The 24,841-nt window shown below is 42.9% G+C and overlaps 1 protein-coding gene across 1 annotated transcript in view; it reads left to right on the top strand.

Annotated features, from left to right (window-relative positions):
• CDK15 (cyclin dependent kinase 15) overlaps positions 1 to 11,887 on the top strand; it is a 35,006-nt gene extending 23,119 nt beyond the window's left edge. The window contains 3 exon segments of the mRNA XM_030277706.4: positions 3,669 to 3,717; positions 6,310 to 6,449; positions 11,754 to 11,887. Of these exon segments, the coding sequence (XP_030133566.3) occupies positions 3,669 to 3,717; positions 6,310 to 6,449; positions 11,754 to 11,884 (320 nt within the window). The 3' untranslated portion in view covers positions 11,885 to 11,887.
• The last annotated feature ends 12,954 nt before the right edge of the window (positions 11,888 to 24,841 follow it).

Raw genomic sequence — 24,841 nt, 5'->3', positions numbered from 1 at the left:
CATTAATGGTTACAAGTCTGAATCTAGACAGCAGGGGTCAAGGGCAGGAAAGGATTAGGAATCACAGCCCATGACATTAAGGTAGTGCTTTTGCCAAACTGGGAATACTGGAGCGCCCAATGTATCAAGTTAGTTTTTGCTTCCTTTTGCTGACATTTGGATTCCAAAGAGTGGAAAACAGTGCATATCTATCTATAACATGATGGACTGAGAGTGAGCTTTACTCCTTGATTTATTGCACAGGCTGAATTATGAACTTGCCTGTACCAGGTAATATCATCTCACAGAGCAGATGCAGGTTTCACATGAGGCTTTTTCAGATGCAGCAATGACTTTCAAAGAAATCGTAGTTTTTCACGTATCTGCAGGCTTTGGTATGCTGAATGAGATTTAGAAGCTTTCCAGAGTCAAGCTGTGCTCCCAGGTACGTGTTTTCAGTGTCTGTTGCGTTTCCAAAATGTCACCAGCAGATGGAGGCAACAAGCAGCAGGCCCTGAAATGCAAACTTCCCATGACGTTGGCGAAAATGCAGATGAAGTCTGCCTTCCGAGTGCTTTGGGGTTTTTTTGTAATCTCACTTTTTATGTTGATGTTTCATTTAACACATGGGATGGTTGAAAACTGAATTCTAAAACGATAAAATTTTTATTGTCATAATAAACTGCATGTGGCTTTGATCTCAAAGGGAAGAGCAGCACTGTAACTAACGTGCAGTGTAAGCTAGCCAGGGTGTAGGGAAACTTCCCGTCTGTATGGCAATGGGCACACAGCCTGCAGTTTCCAGCCTGCCACACAGACAGAGCTCTGCTCCTCTCCTGAAGCCACAGAGATTTCACTAATGAGAGAATTTTTTTTCTGTGAGTCTGCAACCCCACTGCCTTCATCCAGCAGCACTTGGCATCCTCTTTCTCTCTCTTCATCAATTAGAAAAGTTTAACTTTTGTCCTTTGGCTTGCTTGCCTCATTATCAGCTCATTAGCCACTTCCACCTGGGTTTTCAAATAAGAAGGTATTTCCTCATTAGCACACTCTACCTTGCATAAGGATAGAAAATAACAAACCTATGTGCTACCTTTCAGATCTACTCATAGTGTTAAAAAAGCCAATCAGCGCTACACAATCCCATCATTTTATGTATCGATCATCATTGTGAGATAATTAAATCACTAGTTCATCTAGTTTTTGAATGATCTAAATATTCTTTATGTCTTATCTTTATGGAGTAGCTGTTTACAGTGTTTTACAATTTTAAATTGGTCTTAATCTTACAGTAGGGAAAATATTTATTGCTCTGTTTTTACCTTGCTCAACACAATGGGGCCTCAGCATTCTCTAAGGATTTGTCTATATGGGGTCAGTCAGGAGATTAATCTGAACTGGTTTAAAGTGCTTTAGTTAACTGCATTAATTCCTTGAGCACAGACACACTGTTTTCTTACCCATACTTTCCAGTTATAATCAAAGCTCTGTATACTCAAAGTGGCAAATTTGGCAGTCCTCACTCAAGCCGAATTCTTCACTGAGAGATGTGTTTGGACAGGGACAGGAGTAGGTGGCTCACTGGCTCTTACACTACCCCTTGCAGATAATTATTAATCTCCAGGTTACATAAGATAAATTTAAGTCAAGAGGCTCACTCAAGACAACAAATGCTATAATTCAGGTATTCCTGCCAGTAAGCAAGCTGATATTTCTATTTCTAATGCAAAGAAAGTCCTATTTCCTTCTTCGGAATGTTAGTCCTGAAAACACACTGCAAAAACAAAGTGACATTTCCCTAAGATATCATTGAAACGTTTTGCCTTGCTGTTGCCAACTGAACATGCATTTTTAAAATTCTGTGTTAAACTCATTAAAGAATATTAATGTTAAAAGATTTCAGTACAGTACTTAAGTAATCTTGGCATTTTTACTAATATTTAATGAAATTTATATATTGTCATAAAATATTTTCATCTCACAAATCAAATTTTTCTGACAGAAAGTTACCACATCTGAAAGTTTTTGACCAGCTCTGTGAAGAGACAAATATTTATGCCTCATACAGAAAAATTTTTGCCTTTCCAAACAATTTTTGAAATAGTTTTTCTTCTATTCTATCTGGAAATTTTACATTGGTAATTTATTTCTACACTTTTATTACAGTCAAGTGGGCAAAAAAAAGGAAAGATGATGAGTGAAAATGTTACCAGTGATCCAAGAGGAGTGTTCTGCCAGTCTAGGTGACTTATTTGAGAAGGGAGTATTCAAGACGCTAATATATAACTTCTATATATTGGTGATATGCAGTGCTCTGGCACTTAAACAGCCATGAATCCCATCCCAAGTTATATTCCCATTTACTCTAGAAACTACCTTAGTATTTGGGTGTAGGAGAATAATTCAATTCTGAACAATTACTTACCCTGTGACAGGTTTTGAAACATGCTTGCCTGGTTTAATGGTGCAAGATTGCTGCTGGAAAGGTCAAGGGCTGGAAGTTCAATCATTTGCACTTTTTCAAGTCATCTGTACATCAAGTCAGACGCTGGGTCTGGCACTCTGGAAATGGCTGTGCAGGCAAAAGCAGAGGGGACTCCCACTTGGACTGCAGCAGGCAGCTCCTGTGCCTTAATGAAAAGCCTGGTGCTGCCAGGCAGGCAGGAAGGGCAGATGCTCTTGAAGGGTGCAGCATTAACCCCAGCTGAGCTCTCATTCTGCTGGCAACAGACCAGTGGTGCTTGCCTCCTGGTGGTCTCACTGCTGTGGGAAATGCTTGTCCAGGCTGAGCTGGAAGAGAGGTGGACACCACCCTTCTTGCTCTCCTTCCCATGACTAGAGTGCCACTGTTCATTCTCTGCTGTCAAAAACAGTGCTCAGGAAAATGTAGGTGGGTAGAAATTGCAGCCTTTCTGATGGCAAAAAAATCTCTCTGTTTATCAGCTCCACCAGGAAATTGTCCAGGCTTAAGCCATTCATTTGTATCTAAGCCTGAGAAAATTCTTGCTTTACAATAAAGCATTTGAGGATTGTATTCCTCTATATTTACCACAATGTTTAGAAATATGTCCTTGAAAAATATCAAGAACACAGATTTCACAACACTGCAAATTCTGCTGAGTTCCATTCTGATAGAGATCACAATAATCAGTGAGTTACAAAGCCTCCATAAGCATGGTTAACTGGACAAACAACAAACTTAATGAGAGCTGTGGGCAAGAAGAAAGTGGGATCAAAGTGCTTTGTCTCCAGCCCCAGTCTTACTTCTGCATCCATGTAGAAAAGCCCCATGTACCCATGGGGGCAATATGTGAAGCTCAGCAGCCCCTTGAAAAGACAAGACAATTGACTGGGGATTCAGGCCTGCAAACTTATTTTTGCTTCCTTTGTGTGAAGGCTTTAGGGACTGATACTGCTTTTATTGATGTCAAAGCTAAGACTCACACTGTAACAGGAGGAGGTCCAAGGCCTGTACTCACAGATATACAAAAGGAAAGGGTTACAGAACTGGAACAGCCTTATTAAGATCAATGCAGGTACTCAAGTCCTATAGGAATAATGTATATTTATAAATAATAAAATGATCGATTCTACAGGGCCCTTTGAAATTCTGAGCACATTTTTTGTAGGGGCTCAGAGTTTTGGCTTGATTTTAATTTAATCTTGTGATTGCATATTACCCTTTCTAGAACTGGTTGCTTCCAGGAGACCTCAGAGACTCCGAGTCACCTGTGACAGGTAAGGTACCTATAACAGCCATGTCAAATCGCCTCTGGGTTTATTTGTTTCTTTATGCAGTCATTTAACTTGAAATTAGCTCCTTTGGCAAGCTCAGGAAGAGCAGGGTGGCTCTGTAGTAACAAGCAGATTTAACATCAGTTAAGCAGCTGACTTTGAGAGATCGCAGCAAAGGTAGACACACAGTGGGTTTATTATTCTCAGAGGAGTAGTGATTATTCTGAGATAAGCAGTGATTCAATGACTTTGTGTGCAGCTTTTTGTGGGACACAGTTCGATTGAGAAGGTCATACTTTCTCAGGCCCTCTTGCCCAGACTGAGGACAGACTTCACACTGCCCCAGTTTTCATTTTTGAAAACAGACTGTAGGAATGTTGCTCAACAGCAGTAAGGAAGACATGCTAGGACAGCATTTTCATGAGACAATGAAATAATCTTGTGATTAGCTAGGAGGGGAAAAATCACATTCTTAGTGGCCAAAGCTATGAGATGAAGGCCATGGTTACACACACAGCTTGACCAGACACACCAGCACTGCCGAATCACTCCCTAGTGTGTTAAAGGAAGGGAATATTTTTTTCAGGCACACACACACACACACACACACAGAAACACAGAATGTATATATGTATCAGTGAAAGATATTTATAATCAGTCATAGTGCCCTAACTTAGCTGAGGGAGTCATTCAAATCCAATCCCCTTAAACTGATTTTGAGGCACACAGCAAGTTTTATATATATGTAGGAAAAGACAAGACAGAATTTGTCCTCAGGATTGTGTACATGAACATGTCAATAATCAAATATCCTTTGAGGACATAACCACATTTTTCATTGCTGTTTATTATCTGTTCAGCTGATTGCTTGGGAGCCAGCCCTGCTAGGGGGAAAGTGTGCTGCTCTTCAGATGCAGTTCTAAATGGCTGAACAAACATGCTAAAGTTTTCAGCAAAGCACAGGTTACTGAAATGCACAGCTTGAGAAACACAGAAAGCCCAATATGTCCCAAGCCCTTATAATGCAGGTCCTGTAACAGAACAAATCCTCTCTCAGTCTGAACAAAGAAATAAGTATATTCCTTGTGACTGTGCTATATTGCACTTCTGCTTTTTGGCCATAATCCTTTGACAGACCCCATTGCAGGCCAAGCCAAGGGCTGGCCTAGCACCTCTGTGGCAGAGCTCTGGGCTGCATGTGGGCCAGCTCCAGCTCTGCCTTAGAGTCCTGGTCATTTGGCTGCCATGGCCAAATAACTGCCTTGGAATGCTCAGCCTGGGAGAAGGAAAGAGCTGCTTCATACAGACCGCTCAGCTATGACTCTCCATGAGCAATTAAGAAATCAAAAGGGAGCTCTCCACAGAGCTTGGCCACCACCAGGAAGCCTGAGCCATGCTGGGAAGCATGGAACTGTGTTGCTGCTCAGAGTGGGAGCCTGCAGCAGCAGAGACCAGGGGGCTGAAGGTCTCCAGTAAGACCCTGTCATGGCAAGGACAGCCTGTCATGCAGCCCTAGTAAGAGGCCTCAGACAGGATGCTTTGGCTTCTTGTCCCAACCCTGCTCCCCAAGGAAGCAAGGGCTTGAACTGTTTTTCTGGAGGTGAAAATTCAGCAATTATCCACCACAGTGAGGCCAGATCTCGTCTACAAATTTGTTTCTCAGGATCTCTTTCTCTCCTTCTGTCTTGGTGTTTTTTTCCTCTTCTTTTATATTTTACATTTTATCTCCTCCAAACAAAAATGTCAGCATGTCGAATGTCCTGTATAGGGAGGGGGACTGCAGGAGAGGGGGGATCCCAGCCCCTGATGTCACTTGGAGGGGATGCACTGTTGGGGGCCAAGGGAGGAAGCACAACAGGCCATGCTCTGAAGCTGAAATGTGATCAGAACAAACAAACAAAGTAAAAGCTGTAAAACTAAATTACTATTTTATTTGTTTCCTTGTTGGTTTGTTTTCACTCTTCCACTTCCTTGTCCCCAGCTGTGTTCTCCTCTAGGGAGCAGCCACTTGGCATTGGTATTTGCTGGGCATGAAGCATATGTGTATTACATTTCTTTTAAGCACTCATCCTGAGCAACAGATTCTTCTCTGTGAATCCCCAATACATTTTACAACCAGCTACATTACTGGTATTGGGGTAGGAGAAGAGGAAATGGTATTTTCATTAGGTTTATTAGGTTTGACCTCTAGTCTTCTCACTGGGCGAGTCACGTTATTGTCTACATTTGGATTGTCACTGAAAACTGGTACCACCAAACTCTGATATTACAGTTACAACATGTAAAACATAGTCTCCTCAGCATCATTTCCCCTTTCACTTACAACCTTCTTTTTAAAAAACAGAAATTGGTTTTCAAAATTGGTCTGTAAACATGAGTTTGAGCTGAAATCCTGGATGCATATACCCGAACATAGTCAAACTCAGATGGAAAAGCAAATTTCCTGCAAAGCTATAAAGCTGGGGTGGGTTTATCCAGCTCCCCTGTGTCCCTCCACTACCTTTGCCTCAAGCTGAGAAGGGCTGGGTCATGTTCTAGTTCCAGCTTTCTGGCTCATCCTCATCTGCTGTGCTATTCTTTCTTCTGTTTTCCTAGGATGAGCAGGGTGCCAGCAGCAGAGAATTTGGCCTCCAGGATGCTCACAGCCTTCCCTGGAGGCCGAATCTCTGCACAAGATGCGCTTCTTCATAGCTTCTTCAGCCCTCTGCCTCCTCAGCTCTATCAGGTTCCTGCTGGTAAGTTAACTTACAATTTCATCTCACCAAGAGCTGCTGCACGTGCTATTTACTGTGAGTTTCTTCTCTATTTTGAAAGTCTCCGCCATTCACCTGGATGTCTCTCTTTTCTGCCTGCACTCCCTCCCCACTCCTATAAGCTGCAAAGTTTACATCCCACGGCAAATTTGACAACTTGTTTTTCTACTTGACCACTGTGTTAATACTAGAAGGGGACCTTGATGGGGTACTGCCATGGCTGTCTGCAAAGCAGAGGTGTATATGCTTTGACAGGTCATCTCCCCCATTCTGTAACCCCAAGGGCCTGGACATTTCCCCAGCTCACACTGTGTGTTCAGTGTAATTCACCCACTGTCCCTACTGATGTCCTGAATTCCCATCTGCTCAGCATGGTGTGCTAACCCCAATTCCCTTGGCCTGCTCCTCCCACTCCCTTTTGATGTTGAGACAGCTGTTCCTTGTACCCTGTCACACCAGTTCTCCCTCAGTTTTACCTGCTTTATTTTCTTCTTCCCTTGCTCCCTTCTCTTAAGCACACAGCTGCACACACAGTTGTGCCTGTCCTGGCCTGGGCTGACAAAAAATACAGGGTCTCTCAAGCTGCAGTTCTGCTCCTCACTAGGGAAAGCTCCCTCCTATTGGGCTGCAGGCCAAAGGGACCTTGCATTCCCTGTTGCCTCCTGGGCACCCTGTACACTAGTTAGTTTGGTGATGTTTTTAAGATGGGGCAATTAAGGAAAAGCCTTCATGGACTGTGTTGTCAAGGTATTGGAAAACCAAATTTCTGACTCCTGTAGCACATCCCAAGCGGAGGAGCAGCGAGCTAGCACCTCTCCCAATCCCCCACACTGCTGCCCTTCAGAAGGTGCTCTGTGTGTGTATGTGCTTGAGTGAGAGACATCTGCATTCCTTTTCTGTTCACCCAGCCACAGAGCACAAATCTACTTTGACACTTTTAGAAAAATGAAAAGATGGAATCTCACAGGAGCCTGCCTGTGCCGGGGGGGGAGGAGGGGAGCATGCACAGCAGGAGGGAAGTTGACTTTTCTTTATACATATAGGGTTTTTTCCATGCAGAGTTTAAATTATGCCTGATAAAAGGAGTTTCGTGGATGTTTCAGTTCTTTCAAACCCTCCTGGCTTCCTCCCAATTAAATGAGGTTTGTCAAAGCCACAGGGCTCTGCTGCTGCCAGAGAGGCGGACAAGCACTTCCCGCAGTGACATCTCCAATCCCCAAGGGAGAAGATGAAAGTGTCAGTGCTGAGAGAGAGAGAGAGGGAGAGGAAAAAAACAGGTACAGAGACAGACAGTGTGAGAGAAAGGGAGAGAGTGAGAAGAAATAGAAGGAATGAGAAAACAGACTGGCATAATGTGTCAATCTCTCCAATATGCTGCCAGTGAGGGGACAGATTCCTTTCACCTGGATTTAGGCACCATCCCATATTTATTATCCCCCCATACTGCAGCAAGAAGTATCATGTGGACAGGAAACTGCAAGGCGTTATCATAGCAACCAGTGTGTTGAGAAAAGAATCAAAGTGCACAGGGCTGAAACAAGTACAGTACGATCAGGCAAGACCATATTCATGAGTGACTCATTAAGCCTGTAAAATTTAGGCTATTCTGAATAATTCCCCATGTAGCCATTCCTATTGCCATAATTGTTTAAGACATTTGCTCTCTTGTGTCACTTTGGCATAACACTCTTTTGGAATTTAACTGTATAATTTTAAAATTCTTGTTACTATGATAACAGTGCATATTTTAAATATATTCTGTTCCCACTTTGTTCTGGAGGATGCTGGCTATTAGTTGCCATCCTCTGAAAGGGAAAGTTAAAGCAGAAGGGCAGAATGTGATCTGGAGATGAAAGGTGAAAGAAATGGGGGTTAATCCCAAGGTGTGTGAGAGAGTAAGAGGGAAACAACATTTGAAAAAAAGAAAAGGTTCTCGTAAGAAATTATTCTCTGTTTTTATGAAATAACTGTATCCATAACTGTCCTTTTTATAAGTTGTTATGACAAGCTGGAAGCTAGAGGATGTTTTTCAAAGGTCAGTTCCTAGGGAAAAATAATTGGAGAAATCACTGTTTCGAAGTTAAGTACCCCTCCAAACAGCATGTTTCAGATTCCTAGGGGGAATGTTAATGGTTAGAGGCTGGCTGCTGCCCCCGGGAAGGGGGAGAGGGAGCACAGGGCTCTTTACTTCCTTGAGAGCAGTTCTTACAGGGTGGAACAGGTTGCTGTTGCTATGCTCATCTGAGTGCAAAGTGCTAGAAAAAAGAGTTGGCCGTGCTTGAAGGGAGGACGAAGGTTCACTGTCCTCTGAGTGGGGCTGGCCCACAGATGGGCCTCTCCTACAGCTGCTCATTCCTGTGCCTGCAGCTCTAGGAGGGGATTCCTGAGGCCTGGGTTCAAACCTTGCCCATCCTCTTGGTGGCCTTAATTCTACATGTGCCACCAGCACTTCTGGATATAAAAAGAGAGAGAGAGGTGCAGGAGTTTCTTCAGCTTTCCCTCAGTGTGGCTAGTAGCCTAGAGGGTGGCAGTGATGACCTTTTTTAAAACTGGAGCATTTGCTATCCTCTTTCTGGCCAGAGCCAATCCTGAGACAATTATCTTTGTGCAGTGCAGCCCTGCACTGCAGCAGCTCTGATAAAACTTCATTCTAACCCTTTGCCACCTGCTAAAGCAGAATGTTTTCTGTCCAATTAATCCCTCCTGGAAGAAAGATGAGATCCTTGAATCAAGAAAGCACGAGCTGTGCTCTCAACTCAGTGTCAGTCCTGAAGTGCAAAAGGGCCTTCTGATGAGGTATCTCACTCTGCTGTCAGGCAGGTCAGACACAGTAACAATTGCAGCTTATTATTCTTACTTATAGATTTGGTTTGTTTTTCCTCTCTTTTGCCCTCCGATGCTTTAGAGCAGCCTTGCAAGCAGGGAAGGTAAGCAGTGGGATTTGGGGTTATCAACAGTGCACTCCCAAGAAAATACACTGCAAGAAGAGCTCTGGCCAAACCACTCAGTCACAGGGGCCAGGGAGACCAGATCCTTTCCCCCCCAGACCAATGTCCAGTCTCAGAGAGACCTTTCTCTCAGTGTAGGAGACATTCAACCCTGGCCATACCCTCGGCACAGCAGTTAGTAAATTCCAGTACGTGCTCCATGAGGAGGATTGTGTGTTGCATGGATGGGATCCTGGCTTTGACTAGGGGTTACTTGCTCTTTTTGGGTACAGTTGGTCTCTAACTGTTATCTCACCCAGCAACACAAAACCAGTGCACCAGATGATGAAGACACTGTACCATTTCTCCTGAAACAGCCCACTATTCAGCCTTTCAGAGACAAGGAAGAGGAGGGAGGCTTGATGTTGACAGTCATTTTAATGTCTGCTGCATCTAAACTAAGACAAAGCAAGTAAGCAAGTGTGGGTGATGAGGAGGTTAAGTTTGCAAGCCATTGCCTACCAAAAATCCCAATACTGTTGGGATTAGCCAGCACTGGTATGTTATCACAGGGGACATATAAAGAAGAGCTGGCTTTCATCATCCCTTGTTTGGGTTGGCTGGTTTCCCTAGGTTCTCCTACATAGCTAAAAGGTTCATACAGTCACTTGATTTTTTTTACCACTCTGCTTTGTGATCTCTGTATACAGCAAACAGATATCCTTCACTGTAAGTCAGATACAAACACCTAGAAAGTTCCTACCAGATGTATGAATCTGGTTTATAATGTGTCTTAATACAAGAATAAACCAAAGCTGGTGATGAGCAGGAAATCAGATGCCCCTCCTAAGCCAGAAGCATTCTTATCTGTGAGGTGATAAAACAAATCTTCACTTAACTCAGGAAAACCGTCCCCCACTTCACCTGGTGTGATCCCCACAGTAGCGGAAGATCTGCTTGCCTTCATACGGACAGGATGTGAAAGTTTTGTATTGTCATTAAACCACTACCCTAGGAAAGAGCTGTTGCAACATCACAGCAGATGCTTGCCAAGTGCACAGGGCTCTGGACATGTTGCCCTGTTGAAGCTCTTCCCTGCATGCTGTCCTGGGGCAGGCATTGTGCTGGGCACTGTTTAGGAGCGCAGGGCAAAGGGGAAGATGGGAAAAGGAAAATTTCCTTTGCTCACTCCCCAGCTCCTGCTCTTGCAAAAGCAACTGGTGCAATGTTTGGCCCACATGACTTGTGGAAACAAAGTCCTACAGACATGGATCAAATGCTCTGAATCCCATTGATCTCAGTCCAGAGAATCTCTATAAAGGTCTTATTGTTCAGAGAGACAAACCATTCTTGGGGGGAGTGCTGTTAATACCATTCGTGGTGGCAGACACTATTGCATCAGAGGTTAGCAGATGTTTTTCAGTGTTTTGTCTAATTGCAAGTTATAGCTGAGGTTTATTTAACTTCCATTTTCCCTTTAACACTCTTAAATGCAAATCTGAAAAGATTTAGTTGTCTTGTTTGCTGTGAAAAGACATCCAGACTGGAAGTCTCACATAGTCATTTCCCACCCTCAGGCGCACTTCTGACTTCACCCACTTATCAGCAGAAAAGAGTAAATGTGGAGGTAGTGATCAGATTTCTAAGGCACAAAAGTTAAAGCTAAGTTTGAGATTGTGACAGCAAGGAACCATGAGCATGGGAACTCAATTAGCCTGAAAGACAACTATCTCATTATCTTTCCTAAAATGATATAAATACATAAGAATATAAAAATTTAAAATAAACTCTCTATTGACTGTCTAGATGACTGAATTTCACTGCTCAATTTCTTTAAACACCCACTTTAGTATTTATTTATTCTAAGCGTGAAGCAGCTACGATAATTAGACTGTCAGATTTGGTAAGTTAATGAGGAGTCACTGGAGTGGAAGGTTTTGCATTTGTGAGATTGCTGAAGGAGAGAAGCTCTGTGCCTTCGCTCTGTCTCTTTTTTCTTTTTCTTTTTTTCCCCTCTGCTGGGTGGGAAGGAGAGAGCTTGGCAGTGTGCAGATCTATTTGAATCCTTTTGATTAGCGGGTTATCTTCCTACCACTGTTCTACCAAATAGTATTTTGCTGGTTGCTCCAAGAGAAAGAAAAAGAAAAAAGAAAAGAAACTGCAGATGAGATTTCTAGAGAAGAGTGTCTAGATTAAAGAAGTAATTTTCCAAAAACAATCAGAAGGAATGCAGTTGTGAGAAATAGGATCTTGAATTAGTTTATATTTCAGCTAATGTCACAAGAGAGCATTAAAAAGGTAGCACAATTAAGGAAAAGGACCCTTTTGCAGCTTTCTCTTTAACCTGATTTTTCCACAGGGCAATCAGTGCTCACAGTTCCAGGGGTGAGACTCCAACCTGAAATCTGTGACCTGTTTGCATCTTACCGAAAAGGCCGTGTCTCAGGAGGTTCGAGCAAGTTTTGGTCTACCAAAATCATGGATGATTGACTAATTCTTGGGTAAGCATGTAGTTGCCATTGTCAAAGGTGTTGCCATTACCCTTAGGACATGTAGTTCTTCGTGTGTTGAAGGTGGGAAAATAGACTTGATACTCAAGGCTGGATGATCACATTCCAGGGTGAGAACAAAGTGGGAAATTTCACATTCAGAGAGAAGAGATCAGCAAGCCAATGGCCCCCAGTGAACAATGTTCAGTGGTATCATGGGAGGTTTGGATTTGTTTTGACATACTGCCAAATCTCAGACCAATGCCCTTTCCTCCAATGCCTCCCCAGTCAAAGTATTGCTTCATTTCCCCATTGCTTAAACTGACCAAATTGCTTTGTTCGCCTTTGTCCTTGCCTACTGAGTTCACATTTCATAGCTTACTTGTTTTGATTTCACACGAATTGGAACCTGAGCAGAGCTAGGCAAAATCTCCTTATCTTGTAATATCTTTGGTTTTAATTAATCACTATTTTAATGTCAGGTTTCGAAATTATGCTTCAGCATCAACGTTTTTCATATTTTTGTTATAGAAGAGCAAAAGCTTGCTTAAAATCACTGTTATTAAAAGAAATTACCAGAAAATATTTTTTTTATTATATCCTGTCTCTTTGTTTACTTTGTGCATTTGTTAGCAGCATGTGTCCTGTCAGTGTCACTGCTGGGTCTGTGCTTGCAGGGCAGACCTGGAAAATGATTTTCAGGCCAAATTAGTTTTTCTGTCTAATTGTCTGCCAAGCTAAGAGGCAACCTTGGGATAGCAGGACACACCTCAGCTACCCATCTGTGCTTCCAAATACATGTAGATGGCCTGTATCTGCTACAGGATCAGGTCCCAGCACTCAGTGCCTGGTCTCACAGCCTCTCTACCCCTTCTGCCCTCATCATGTAGACAACAGCAGGCAGAGAGGCCAGCCTGGAATCCTTTTAAGAAAAACCTGACATTGCCAGCGCTGTGACCAGATTGAGTTTTGGAGCAGCTTGAATGCCTTCCCTGCTCACCTGCTCAGCTGAGTGCAGACAGGATGGCTTTTCCCTCTCTGTGATCAGAGAGGAACTAATCCTGCCAGAAAAGCTGGCTGTCAGTTCCACTAAGGCTTCTGGGACAACTCACTTGAGTAGGGCACTCATGCATCAATGTTCAATGAACTTGGATTGGGCCCATTTAAAATTATTTAGAGAGCATTTCACAAATATATAATTTAAACTTGCAACTAGTAGGAGAAACTCGTCACATTTTTTGTTATATATTAACTGGTCCTCAATATGATTGTGTCCCTTTTTTTTAGCTGCTTACAAAGCATGCTAAACAAGCTTAAATGTCAACTCAAGTTTTCTTCTGCAGTTCATTGCAGGAAAACATTCTATATGTGTTGGTGCTCATATTATTCATTCTCTTTTTAAAAAAGTAATCTGGATTCAGACATGCAAGCAAGGCTATAAATGAAACAGTAATTTTTTTTTTTTTGTCATTTTAATAGGCTACTAGTTTCAAGCAGGGGCTTCTGCGTGCTTTTTCAACTCTAATGAGAGGCAGATAGGCATCTAAAGCACAACAGTCTTACACTGGCACATGAGAGAATGGAATTTCCTGGGAACATAATGAAACTGGCCAGCATTCCTTCCTTTGCCAACCTGAGTTAAGTTACAAAAATAGACAAAACCAAAAAACTAAACATACCAGGCTCCATCTTGAATCCATGGGCCCTGAGCAACACAGCAAGGGACAAAACATCATCACAGACTCCTCCTTGTCCTTCTGGTTTCAGGTAAAGATGAGATACTGTCAGTTGTCTATCCCAGGGTGATATATATTCCATGCCAACACTCCACCCATTTTCTGCCCTATTCCACCCACCACTTTCCCTCTACCTGCTGAGGAGGAACATATGGGTCATTGGAATCTGCTGTTCTCATTCTGCCTCTCAAAATAAATATTCAGGTATCTAATGCTACACCTCCTACATGTATGTGATACTGTACCAGCTAAGTGTAGCTGAATCTACAGGAAGAGAAGAGCCTATTTTAAACCAACTTTTAACAAGCAGAATAACTGAAGGCACTAGCCCTGCAGAATATTTGTAATTGTAATTTCTTATTCTTTTTTATTCAGGGCTTAGGCCATGGATTTTTCCCCTAATAGAATTCCTCTGCAATAGGGACAGATTGTACCCTCCCTTACACGAAGGACCTTTGAAATAATTCCTTATATTGACAAAATGAAGAAAAGTCTTTGAGATTATAAAACAAGGACACAGTTTGAGGGGTAGGGTATTTTTCAAAAGTCACCTTTCAGTAGAAGGGAATGAAATTGTGCAGATGTCCTGCCTTTTGTTTTTCAGAAAGCAATGTCAGAAGGATTGACTTGGCAACGAAGAGGTAACAGCACAGTCTGGACACTGGACTTGCAGAATATACTCAGCCATGTGTCACTTAATAGAGAGCTCCCTGGACCAGAAGATCGATGTACAAACAGGACAGATGGGGACTGACAATTGAAAGAATGTAGAGGCTCACCCAAGGCTTACAGAGACCTGTCATTCTTGGGGTATGCCTCCAATCTCCTTCAACAAAAGAGCTCCTGAGGGAAGGAGGGGATTAGTCAAAAGTTGAGTGAAGTCTCCAGGGAAGATGGTTTCTTGGATAGAGTTGTCAACAAAAGGAATTGTTTAAGACTACTTGTGATAATTTCCTAGAGGGAGCTTCTGCCATTACTAACAGGATTACCAGCATACTGGTTCCACACCAGCAGAGCATTAGACATGTGCATTACAGACTGGTTGCTTAGAGCTGAATTCAGGGGTCTTATACACCATCCCAAATGTGTGCAGGTGTTGATGAGCAGAGGGGAGATGGCAGAGAATTAAGATGCAGCCAAATGCAGTCCATTTTTGGTCCAGCTGTTGCAGAGAGTCCTGGCTCATTAATGAGTTTCCACAGTGTTTTAATCTCCTTGATCTCAAGGCTCTGACAGACCATAAGAAGGAAAGCTAATCTGAGGTGAGTGCTGATGGGGATACATGGGGAAATCAGAAACCTCTTTCCCATCTGCAGTTACTATGAAATTTCTCATAGAATTCTTCCTGGAAGAACTGGGAAAGCAAGTAATTTACTGTGTTTAAGTACTAGTCTGCTTGGTTGCAGTTATCTCGGATACTTTTTCTTAGCTCTGGGACATATAAACCAGTAGCCTTGGTGTAACCTCACAGCACATCTGGGAAGAAGACAAAGATAAATCACTGAAGTGCAGAAACACAAACCTTGAATATTTTTATTCATCTTAGTAGTGTCACTAGCATGGCTGGGAGAACTTCTCTGAGCAAGAATTATACAAAGTGTTGAGGCATTGGAACCAAACCAGTCAAGAAGCTATGGGTGGCAGCCACAGAAACAGCTGAAAGGTGAGCTTTTAGTTAAGAGAGCTGCATCTCCATCCCCACTCCAGTCCATCATTTACCAAACACACACTGTAGATCTGGGCAGGAAGCAGCACAGTTTATGTTCCCCTTTGCCCTTGCTACAGACATAATTTCAGGAATGTATAGATTAGCTACATTAAGGGGGACATAGGCTATCTGCAGGCACTGCTCAGTTAAGAGGACAAGATTTTCCTAAGGTTATGTTCCTTAAAATTCTCTGCCTTGATGAAAAGGCAAACTGTGTCCCAAAAGTCTTTCTACCTCTAGATTGCATGGACTTGGATCCCCCAAATATCAGCCACTCTCAATGACCTGACCTCCCTGTTCAGTACTGAACAGAGCAGCTGTACATGACGCCTAAATTGGGATAGGGGTTGTGTTGCATTCCTTTTGCATTCTTGGAGATGTCTGGACTAAGAGCAGTGAACAAGCAGGATCTCCAGGGCCTGCAGTGGGATGGTTGTGGCTGAATGTCTACTCCTAATTAAGAGCAACTGAATGTTCAAGATATGCTAAATGGAATGATTTGTTATACATGGGCAGTGAGGGATCTAATGATGAGAACTGAGTCACTTTTTCACATGGTCTATCCAGAGCATCAATTGTAAATTTCTTCTTCCTTCTGCCCTAGAGCAGTAGGACAGAATGGCTTTCATTGCTAAATTTAGCCATATGCTAAATTGCCAAAGAGTCAAATGATACCTTATAATTCTGTATCTAGAGGGACAGAAAGCCAGTATGACCCTGGATATGCTGCAATCCAGAAGTCTTCTGTTCATTAACTCAACATTGTAGGCCCAATGCCTAAAACATGCCACATCAGGAAGAAACTGACTCCTAATCACTCCTCTCCTCAACTAATGGGAATACTATTTACATCAGGAGTACTATCTCAGTAGATTTTCCATGCCCTGGCATGCACAATGTCAGGGGCAACAGCCTTTGGGGAAAATGGATGTAGTGTTGTAATGAGTCAGAAAGAGTAGGTAACAAGAAACATGTCTGAATTCATGTACCAAGTTAGTGCCACCCAAAGAAGCAGTTCTGTTTTCCCCACTTCCCTCCCTGCTTCAAGCTTTAAAGTCGTTCTCTTTTTCTCTCTAGCACCTTTGTAAGCCCTTGAAGACCTGATTTAATTCACTAAACAGATGGAAGACTATGAACTCTTTTGCTGACTTAGTTTTTCATTGTTTTAGTGAGCTGAATCAGATTATGCAGGGAGAAAAGTACCAGACTTCATTCATGGATGACTAGGGAGTAGGAAAGGAGGAAAGCAAAAATCCATCAAGTTCATATTCTCTTATCTCCAGCCTGCTCACATCTAGTTCCTGTGGCGTGATCATCCCCTGTCACATTTGAATGTCTGATGTTGTTTTGAGATAATAACTGAATGGGTTCTGGCAAGTAAGTGCTCAGTACTGCTGTCATTTATGTGGGCCCATCTCAAAGGCAAATGTTTGCTGTTGAACACCTCAGAAAAGGTCCCAGACATTAGCAAAGAGGTGCAGGACTGACCTTTCCTTTTTTTTTTTTTTTTTTTTTTTCCCCCAGAAAATACTTTCTTTTGGCAGGGGCAGGATGCTTTGGTAAAGCAGGTGAGAGTTTATAAAGTGCATCTAAATGGAGATCATTGTGCTTAAGGGTCATCAAACTGTTTATTCTCACTACCTAATAAAAAACTAAAACCAAATCTGAGGTTTTTGAGAAATCCTTTAACATCCTCCTTTATGTTAAGAGAATTTAACATCAGATTTAAATATTTGCTTTAAAAACATCTCGAAGTAAATCAAATAACTTCTCTCCCAGACCAGTATTCTGTTTTGTTTCAGCCTGGAGCAAGTTTGTTGGTGAAATTATATATGCCTAAGAAAATATCCAAGGGCTTTAAAACTAGCAAACTCCTGTCTGTAACGGTGCAAGTGGGCAATGCTCTTTAAAGTGTGGGGGGGGGGGGGGAGGGAAATGCCAGGAAAATCCCCTTCACAAGGCAGAAGTGCATTTGGGGAGCCCAGATGAAAGCTGTGCTGCGGGTCATGTGACAGGTGTCACTTCAGTAGCGATATTGGGGCAGAGATAAAAGTCATCGCCGGCTGGTCATGTGACATCGCTTCATTACTGCCACAGCAGGTGGTCGGAGAGACTCAATGCCTTTATTTTTTATTATTTTTTAATTTTTTTTTATTCTGTGATAATGAGAAAATGTTTAAACTTCCATCCCTGTGTTTAAACACTTCTTCATGCTGACAGCAGCAGGAGATCCCTTGATCAGCTGTCAGATGGGAAAGTGCAATTTTTCTGGAAAGTAAACAGCGTGTTTGCCAGTTGGAAATAATTTTCTGTTTGTTGGGATTGCTAGTCGTGGTGTGATGGAGCCATGTCACAGCATCTGACAACTCCGGAGTGGGGAATAGAAAACAGGCTGAGAAATGGGGTTTAGACTCTCTGCCTCTGATAACAGCAACTTGAGATTTTTGACACTTCGTTATTGTTGTTGTGTGGAAAAAAAACCACAACTAACGGGTTGCTATGAAACTTCTAAAGCAGCAGCTCAGTGCCAGTGTGAATGTGTGCGACATCCTAAAAGAAGCTCCTGCATTTTAATAGAAACTTTCCTAGGAGAAAAGCAAAAAGGACACAAAGGTGTGGAGATGTGTGGGGGTGAAGGTGGTCAGATCTCATTCCTGGTTTACAAGAAGAAACAAAAAAGTCTTATTAGAAAACTTTACATGGTTCTGATGTCAAGTAGGCTTGGGTAACCCACTGGGAATTCCAGGTAAGAAAAGGAAGGCAAATGTGGTCACAGGGTCATGCAAAATAGCTCAACCCCACCCTGAGCCTAGCTGAAATCAGAGGTGTTATGGTCTCCTCCGGAAGTACCCTGGAACCCAACTAAGTTAACTTTAAATGCTAATCACATTTTTTAAATTTTTCCTGTTAGGCAAATATCTTCTCAAAGTCAATTCCTGTTGAGAAAAAGGAGATACATATATTATACACAAAATTCTAATTAAAATTAGGGTTTGCATGTGCCTATGCAGAGTCACACACAACATTTTTCCTAGGCAGACACAGACAACCACTTATGTGCAGAATCAACAAATCAACCTGATTTCAACACCGGGAAAGTTAATTACTCAGAGCACCACTCGAATCGCTAAAAAATATTCACAGCAATTATGTTACATGAAATCTTTGGTAGCCTCCCAACAAATGCTTTCATCTGCTGGCTGCACTGCAGGATTCTGCCTTTTCCTAGAGATCCCAAATAAAAGCTTCCTGCCTGTCACACCGCCGGTAGCTCAGCGGCACCCCAAACGTCCGTGCCCGGCTGCAGCTCTGCTGGGGCCGGCGGGGCTGGGGGCGGCTGCCCGGCTGCAATCAGGGGCTGGGCCCCACCAGCAGCAAAAACCATCCCGAGCGAAAAGATCAGATCAGAATCTGGCCCGTTGTTAGCAGTCATTAAAAAACATTGCACTTTTAATAGGAGCTTATTCAATTAGCAGACTAACAGGCTCCATCAGATAAGCTGGGGATTTCCCCGGGAATCTGACTCACATATGCTGAAGCTGCTCTGCACTGTATGGTTAACCCTCTCCATGCAGAACCAGCATGAAGAGGCCAAATCCCAGGAAAGGGTTTAATTTTGGGTTTTTAAAGGAGAAGAAGGAGCCCTCCACTGCGCCTTGAAGCCCCCGGAGGTGCCAGTGCCGAGTGAGTCACACACGCTGGAAGGACCCGGGAGGACCATGGCACCAAACTCACTGCTGCAGACAGGAGACCCGCCCGATCTCCGATAAACACGCTGACATTTGGCAGCCTGACAGCTTCACAGTCCCATAAAAGGCTTCCTAATTAGAGCCTGGGTGAGAAATAATCCACAACTTGAAGTTTGTCTCTAGCTTCCTTGCTGTACTTTTTTTCTCCTCCCTTTTTGTGCCTTTTTTCCCTTTTCAGTGTTTTCTCTCACACATTCTCAATACATCCCCTCCCCGCAGGCGGAAGCTGTTTGAAACACCAAGCAGGATAAAGGGTCACTTTTGCCTGTCCTCTCAGCTCAGAACAGCTCCCAGCAAAAGCACCCCTCTTACATTCCAGCATTGCCCTTGAAGGAGACAGAGAGATAAGGCAGGGGAAAGGACAGTACATGGTGAAGTTTATAATGAGGCAAAGTAAAACCGGTCTGGAAGAAAACCAAGTCAGTCCCATTCATTCCTAGTCAAGCAAGTAAGCCAAAACTAGTGCTCCTGACAGCAGGAAAATAGGGACTCTGTGGCTCTCAGTCTGGATCCAGCCCTGAACTTTGCTTTCCTCTTCAGCAAGTGCCCCAAACAAGTCATGGCATCCTGAGCCCTTCAGCTGGAGACAGGATCTGAATTTAGCACTGCCTTCAAAATGTACAGTACCACGATGCTGATGTATCATAGTAAGACATTCAACCAGCTGGTCATATGATGAAAATTACTTTTTAGCAATATGTACTGGTACACAGCCTGAGCTTTTAAAGATAAATCATATTCTACTCATTTACCTCATCACATGTATGTTCTCTGAATAGTTCCAGAATAGGTCTTCAAATGCAATAATTTATGGAATTGAGATTATATCAATATTGGCTAAGACAAGTATGACAGTTTTACCATATTTATCTCTTAGAAGATTATTTGCTGATAGTGGGATTGTTCTCTATTTAGTATTGCAAAATCTTTTCCAGGGTAATGAGACAGGGTAGCAAGGCTCTTAAAATACAAGTCATTGTATACACTGCAACAGCTTGGATATAGATACAAACATCAGAATTCACTTTTTACTAGAAGGTTGTTCTCCCACACTATCCTCCTCAGTGAATACCATATGCCCTGGATAGCCACCAGAAACAGGCAGAAACTGGGGATTCTCCATTCTTGGCCATACATTACATTTGACAGCTCTGTATGTTACCGGTCAGCAGGATTCCAGATGATGACATGGGAAAAATACCTACAGGTAGTTGACCATTAGCTCTCTCCAGAGCAAACAGACTTCATTCAAAATATGCAGTTGAATCTATTTCCAGGACAAACATATTTAATGCTGAGATATTCTGGAAGATCTCCATCTAGCATCACTTGAGTACAATCCAGAGGACTGTGGGATACTCCTTGGGGAGTACCTTTCCTTGAAATTTCACTTTCAGGGCTTGATTATGATTGCTGATGCCCAAGTGCTTCATGTGTTGCAGATGTCTACATATGGTGCAGCTGTGAGAAAAGAACTGTGGTCCTACACCTTTGTACTGGGGAGAACAACCCTGCACAAAGACCAAAAAGGACCATATGATCATCCTCACCTGTAACGTCTGCAATGCTGACATCCTCTGCTGTATACTGCTGCAATGCTGAGGCTGAGAAAATTGTTTATCAGAATAGTATTTCCAACAAACAGAGGTTTGTGAAGTAAGCAGAGATACCTCCTGAGGATTTAAGATTAATAAATTCTCTGAACAGATTGTAGTTGTGTGTTTTCTACCATCTCTCCCTGTAAACTGAAGTATGGATTAGTATTTATAGATCCAACCCACCCACTTGCTTGGAACACCCCTGAAGCTGTGGGAAATGTAGTTGCATTCACAGCCAAATGTCATCTCCAGGGTCCACCCAGCATCATGGCAAAATTCTGCCTTTCAGCATGGTAGAAACCATGGAAAATATTAGATTATGTACTGGACCTAAAATATCTGGCTCCATTCCTGCCCTGATATTTTTTGCATGACAAATGAATATAGACACGGTGAAGGAAGAGAGCATAGAAGAGGGGAAAGCTCTCTGGGAGGACTGAGTGGGGAGGAGATGAGGCAGAGCTGTCTCTGAGTGACTTGTTCCTGGGGTACCTGTATTTCCTTGTGGCTGCAAAGTGGGCACAGGCGTCAAAGGAACACCATTATATACCCATATGCCTGTTTGAGATGGGCCATTTTAAAATTCAGGAGAATCAGATATCAAGAGCAGGTGTAGTAGCACAGGAGAAAAGAAAAACTGTTTTTCTTTCCAATTAAACCTCACATTTCCTGGATTTAGAATTTCAGTCATTTATATCTATTTTAGACTAAGTCTTAGAAATAGAAGTTGGCAGCCTGGAGGAATTAATTTTTTAATAATTTTATTTTAAGATATTAACTGAAGTTGATAGATTTAGAGCATATTTTAGGTCTGTTGGTTACAGATGTTTAAAAAGAAATTTAAAATAAACAAACAAATTCCAGTAGAAAATTTGGCAAGGGCTGAATCCTTTGGGCAAAATTTTCCCAGGAGAAACGTAAATCTCTGATAAGCAACAGAGGAGATGCTGTATTTCACAGCTGCAATGCAGATCTGAGGCCTCTCCAGAGACTCCCACACGCTAAACAGGGATTTCTTACTTTAAATGCCAGATCTACTTTGGTCCCATTGAAACTCCAGAAGGGCACTATCTAGGAAAACGGGGCATGTTTAATCCACTTTATCATTAATGCAAAGAATAGTCTCAATATTTGTGAAAATCAAAACCATGTGTTATGGAAGGTCTGTCATATCCTGAGTGGATTAAGCTCTATGTGCCAGCCTTGGCCTGGAAGCTGGGCCATAGTTTGTCTGTTTGCAATGTCTCAGACAAGGGTCTGTAATGAAGCAAACATGAGCCAGATTGCTGGCCTGACTGGGCACTTCCCTGAAGGATGTGCTGGAAAAATTATTTCAGTGACTAAGGCTGGAAGTGTCACAGGTGCCAGAGGAAAATAACAGCTCTTAGCAATGAGTCTCACTTTGGCTTCACCCTTCTCATCAGTAATGGTTGTTGCATTTCATTTGCAGAATTTTCCCTGCTAGTTAAATCTGGGCCATTTCACACTTTGACTGGATTTAGAACAAAAAGGCTGAAAAAAATTATGTCTCTGAACTGAGCTCTTGGGTTTATCACCATGTGACAGTACTGCCAAGGTCAACTACCCCCATGATGAAGTCTGGGAACAATTCTTATGAGCTAAACACGATGCTGTTGCTCAGATCACCATGCTGATGCTGGTGAGCTGAGGGCTGAGCTGCAGAACGTGTATTGTAAATGTAATGTCCCTGTGACAGACATGCATGCTGCATTTGGTGAAAAGCCCCAAGATAAACCACACTATGCTTCAATGGGTAAATGCTGAAGGCTTCTCACTTGATTAGATGTCTGTTTTAGACAAAACCCTCTCGGAGCCATTCAGTTGGACACAGACCTGGAAGATTTAATGACAATGAGAGAAGATAGTTTGCAAGAGACCTGGGAGCAGGGATGCTGACCATCTATTACAGATCCTGTGCAAAAAGACATGAAAGACAATTGGAGATAGCTGTGAGCCCCAAACTTGGGACCATGTTTGAGGCTCCTGGAAGCAGAATGAGGCTATCTTGGGGGCTGAGTGAGGAGGCAATCTGAGAATGTCTTTGAAGGTGGCAGAGAGAAACCCAGGAAAGCAGCTGCCCTGCTGGCAGGGGTGGAACCTTTATCATTTGGACATGACCAATGCAGACAGGTTGCTAGCCATCACGTGTCTTCAGGGAGATGCCTGCATGTGCCCAGGCTGCATCACAATCTGCCAGGGCAGGCTTGCTCCACTCAATACACATGAGGAAAAAAATGGGAGGCCTGGAGAGAAGCAATCTATGAGCAGGGAGGATTGGACCCTTCACATCCAGCTGTGCCTGAGGCAACTGCAGAGACAAGGAAGAGGACCCTGAAGGAGCTGCTCTGTTTCCCCCCAGGGCCTGGGGGGAAACAGTCCCTGAATTTGACTCCATCCTTTTCTACACTTTCATAGCAGGCACTGCAATGCCAAGTCCCCTTTGGTACAACTGAGGGAGAGGGAACATAGCCTCATCTTACAGATTTCCACCCAACTGCCCTGTGGCTCCAGATAAAGTTTTGGAGTGAAGTGGAGCAGAGAAACCTCCCCAGCTGTGAATGTCTCTGGACAATGCTCACTTTTGCAAGTGGTGCAGAACTTCTGCAAAGCTGCACATCCTTCAGAAGGAAAAGCCATATCATCCCCTTCAGTTGAACATTCTGGTTCCTTCAGACAGATCGTCCAGCTGACACTGAAAGGCAGCTTTAGGCGGCTTTTTGAACCCACCCAGCATGATCACCACATTTACCAGGCCTCCAAACTGCTTTCAAGGGTCTGAAGATATCTTCCATTGCTAGTATGATTACAGCTCTAATGAGATTAGGAGCAAGCTGTTTCTTCTAAACAATGGTGCTATCTCATTCTAACCCATTTAGATTATAATCTGCTCTCCCAGATATTAATACTTTCATATTAATGTAGATCCTTTTATCCCTGTAGTTTAGCGCTGGTTTCTGATTTATTAAATAGCTGGCTCCCTCTGGACTAAAGGAGCAGGATGCTGCACTGTGATCAGCTTAATAACTCACTGCTCCCTCTTAGTAAATCACAGACTAGTGCTTCAAATTTGCAGAGAGAATTGGGTTGACTTTCCCCTCAGTCCTCAAAGCATCTTGGTCCTGTTGTGCAAAACTACCTACTAACAATCTTTCTTAAATTAGCCAAGTGCTCTAATATGGGTTCAGCCCACTCGACTGAACTTCTACCAGCAATTTGGGGAGTGAGGGCAAGAGCAGAGTTAACAGATTTCACTGGCTTTTCCCATCAAATGGTGCCAGGACACTTTTCTGGAGGCACCAGCAATATAACATGCAGCACAATTAGTATATTTATTATTTTAGAAGAGCTAATGTTTTTTTAATATCTCCAGGTTTTTAGAAAAGGTTGAAAGTAAAGGCAGCCTATTTGCATTGTGAATGAAGTTATCTGCCTCCTCCACCCCTGCCCCTGCATCCCTGACTGGAATATGCAGAAATAAATGCCTTCTAATGATCCCTGGGGGGCTGAAGCTTTGATATGGATCTTGCCCGGGGTATAGTGGTTGGGAGAAGTTCTGCCAGACTGAAACCCACATGGAGTGGGGGAGTAGGCAGTCTTCCTCTGAGTGGGAAAGAAGGGAAATTGGATTATCTTGAGAGCAGTTGGTGTTTTTCTGTCTTCAAGAATTTACAGATGAGAGGCCCCAGCTGGGAAGTTAAACTCAGCCCTCTGCATACAGCAATGTGTGTTTTCCTCATCTAAATAAAAGAGATGATCCCATCCAAGTTCTGGAAAGTTTTTTTTTTTCCTGCTTTGGCTGTGTGCAGGGCAGGTGGGTAGAGAAGCAAATTTGCAGGATTTGAATTTCAGTTTGGTGGCCGCTGAAAATGTTGAGTATATGTGGCTATGTGTTTGTAAACACAGATTACTCTTTGGATGTGACATCTGGCTTTCAAGGAGCTCCCACAGTAGGCAGAATGACAGGAGTACACACTTCAGTTCCTTCAGACAAATCTATTGTAGGACATTATTTTGCAGTTTACAGCACACTGAATAAGCTCCAAAAACCCTAAATGCAGCTGAAGCCCCTTAATAGAGAAAACCTGTTTAAATGGGCTGCTTTCTGGGAACAAATTTTTGAATAAAAAGAACACCCTGGCAATGGGA

This window comes from Taeniopygia guttata, chromosome 7 (genome assembly GCF_048771995.1).
Source record: "Taeniopygia guttata chromosome 7, bTaeGut7.mat, whole genome shotgun sequence".
Classification (NCBI taxonomy): Eukaryota; Metazoa; Chordata; class Aves; order Passeriformes; family Estrildidae; genus Taeniopygia; species Taeniopygia guttata.
This window is presented reverse-complemented; position numbering and strand designations above follow the sequence as displayed.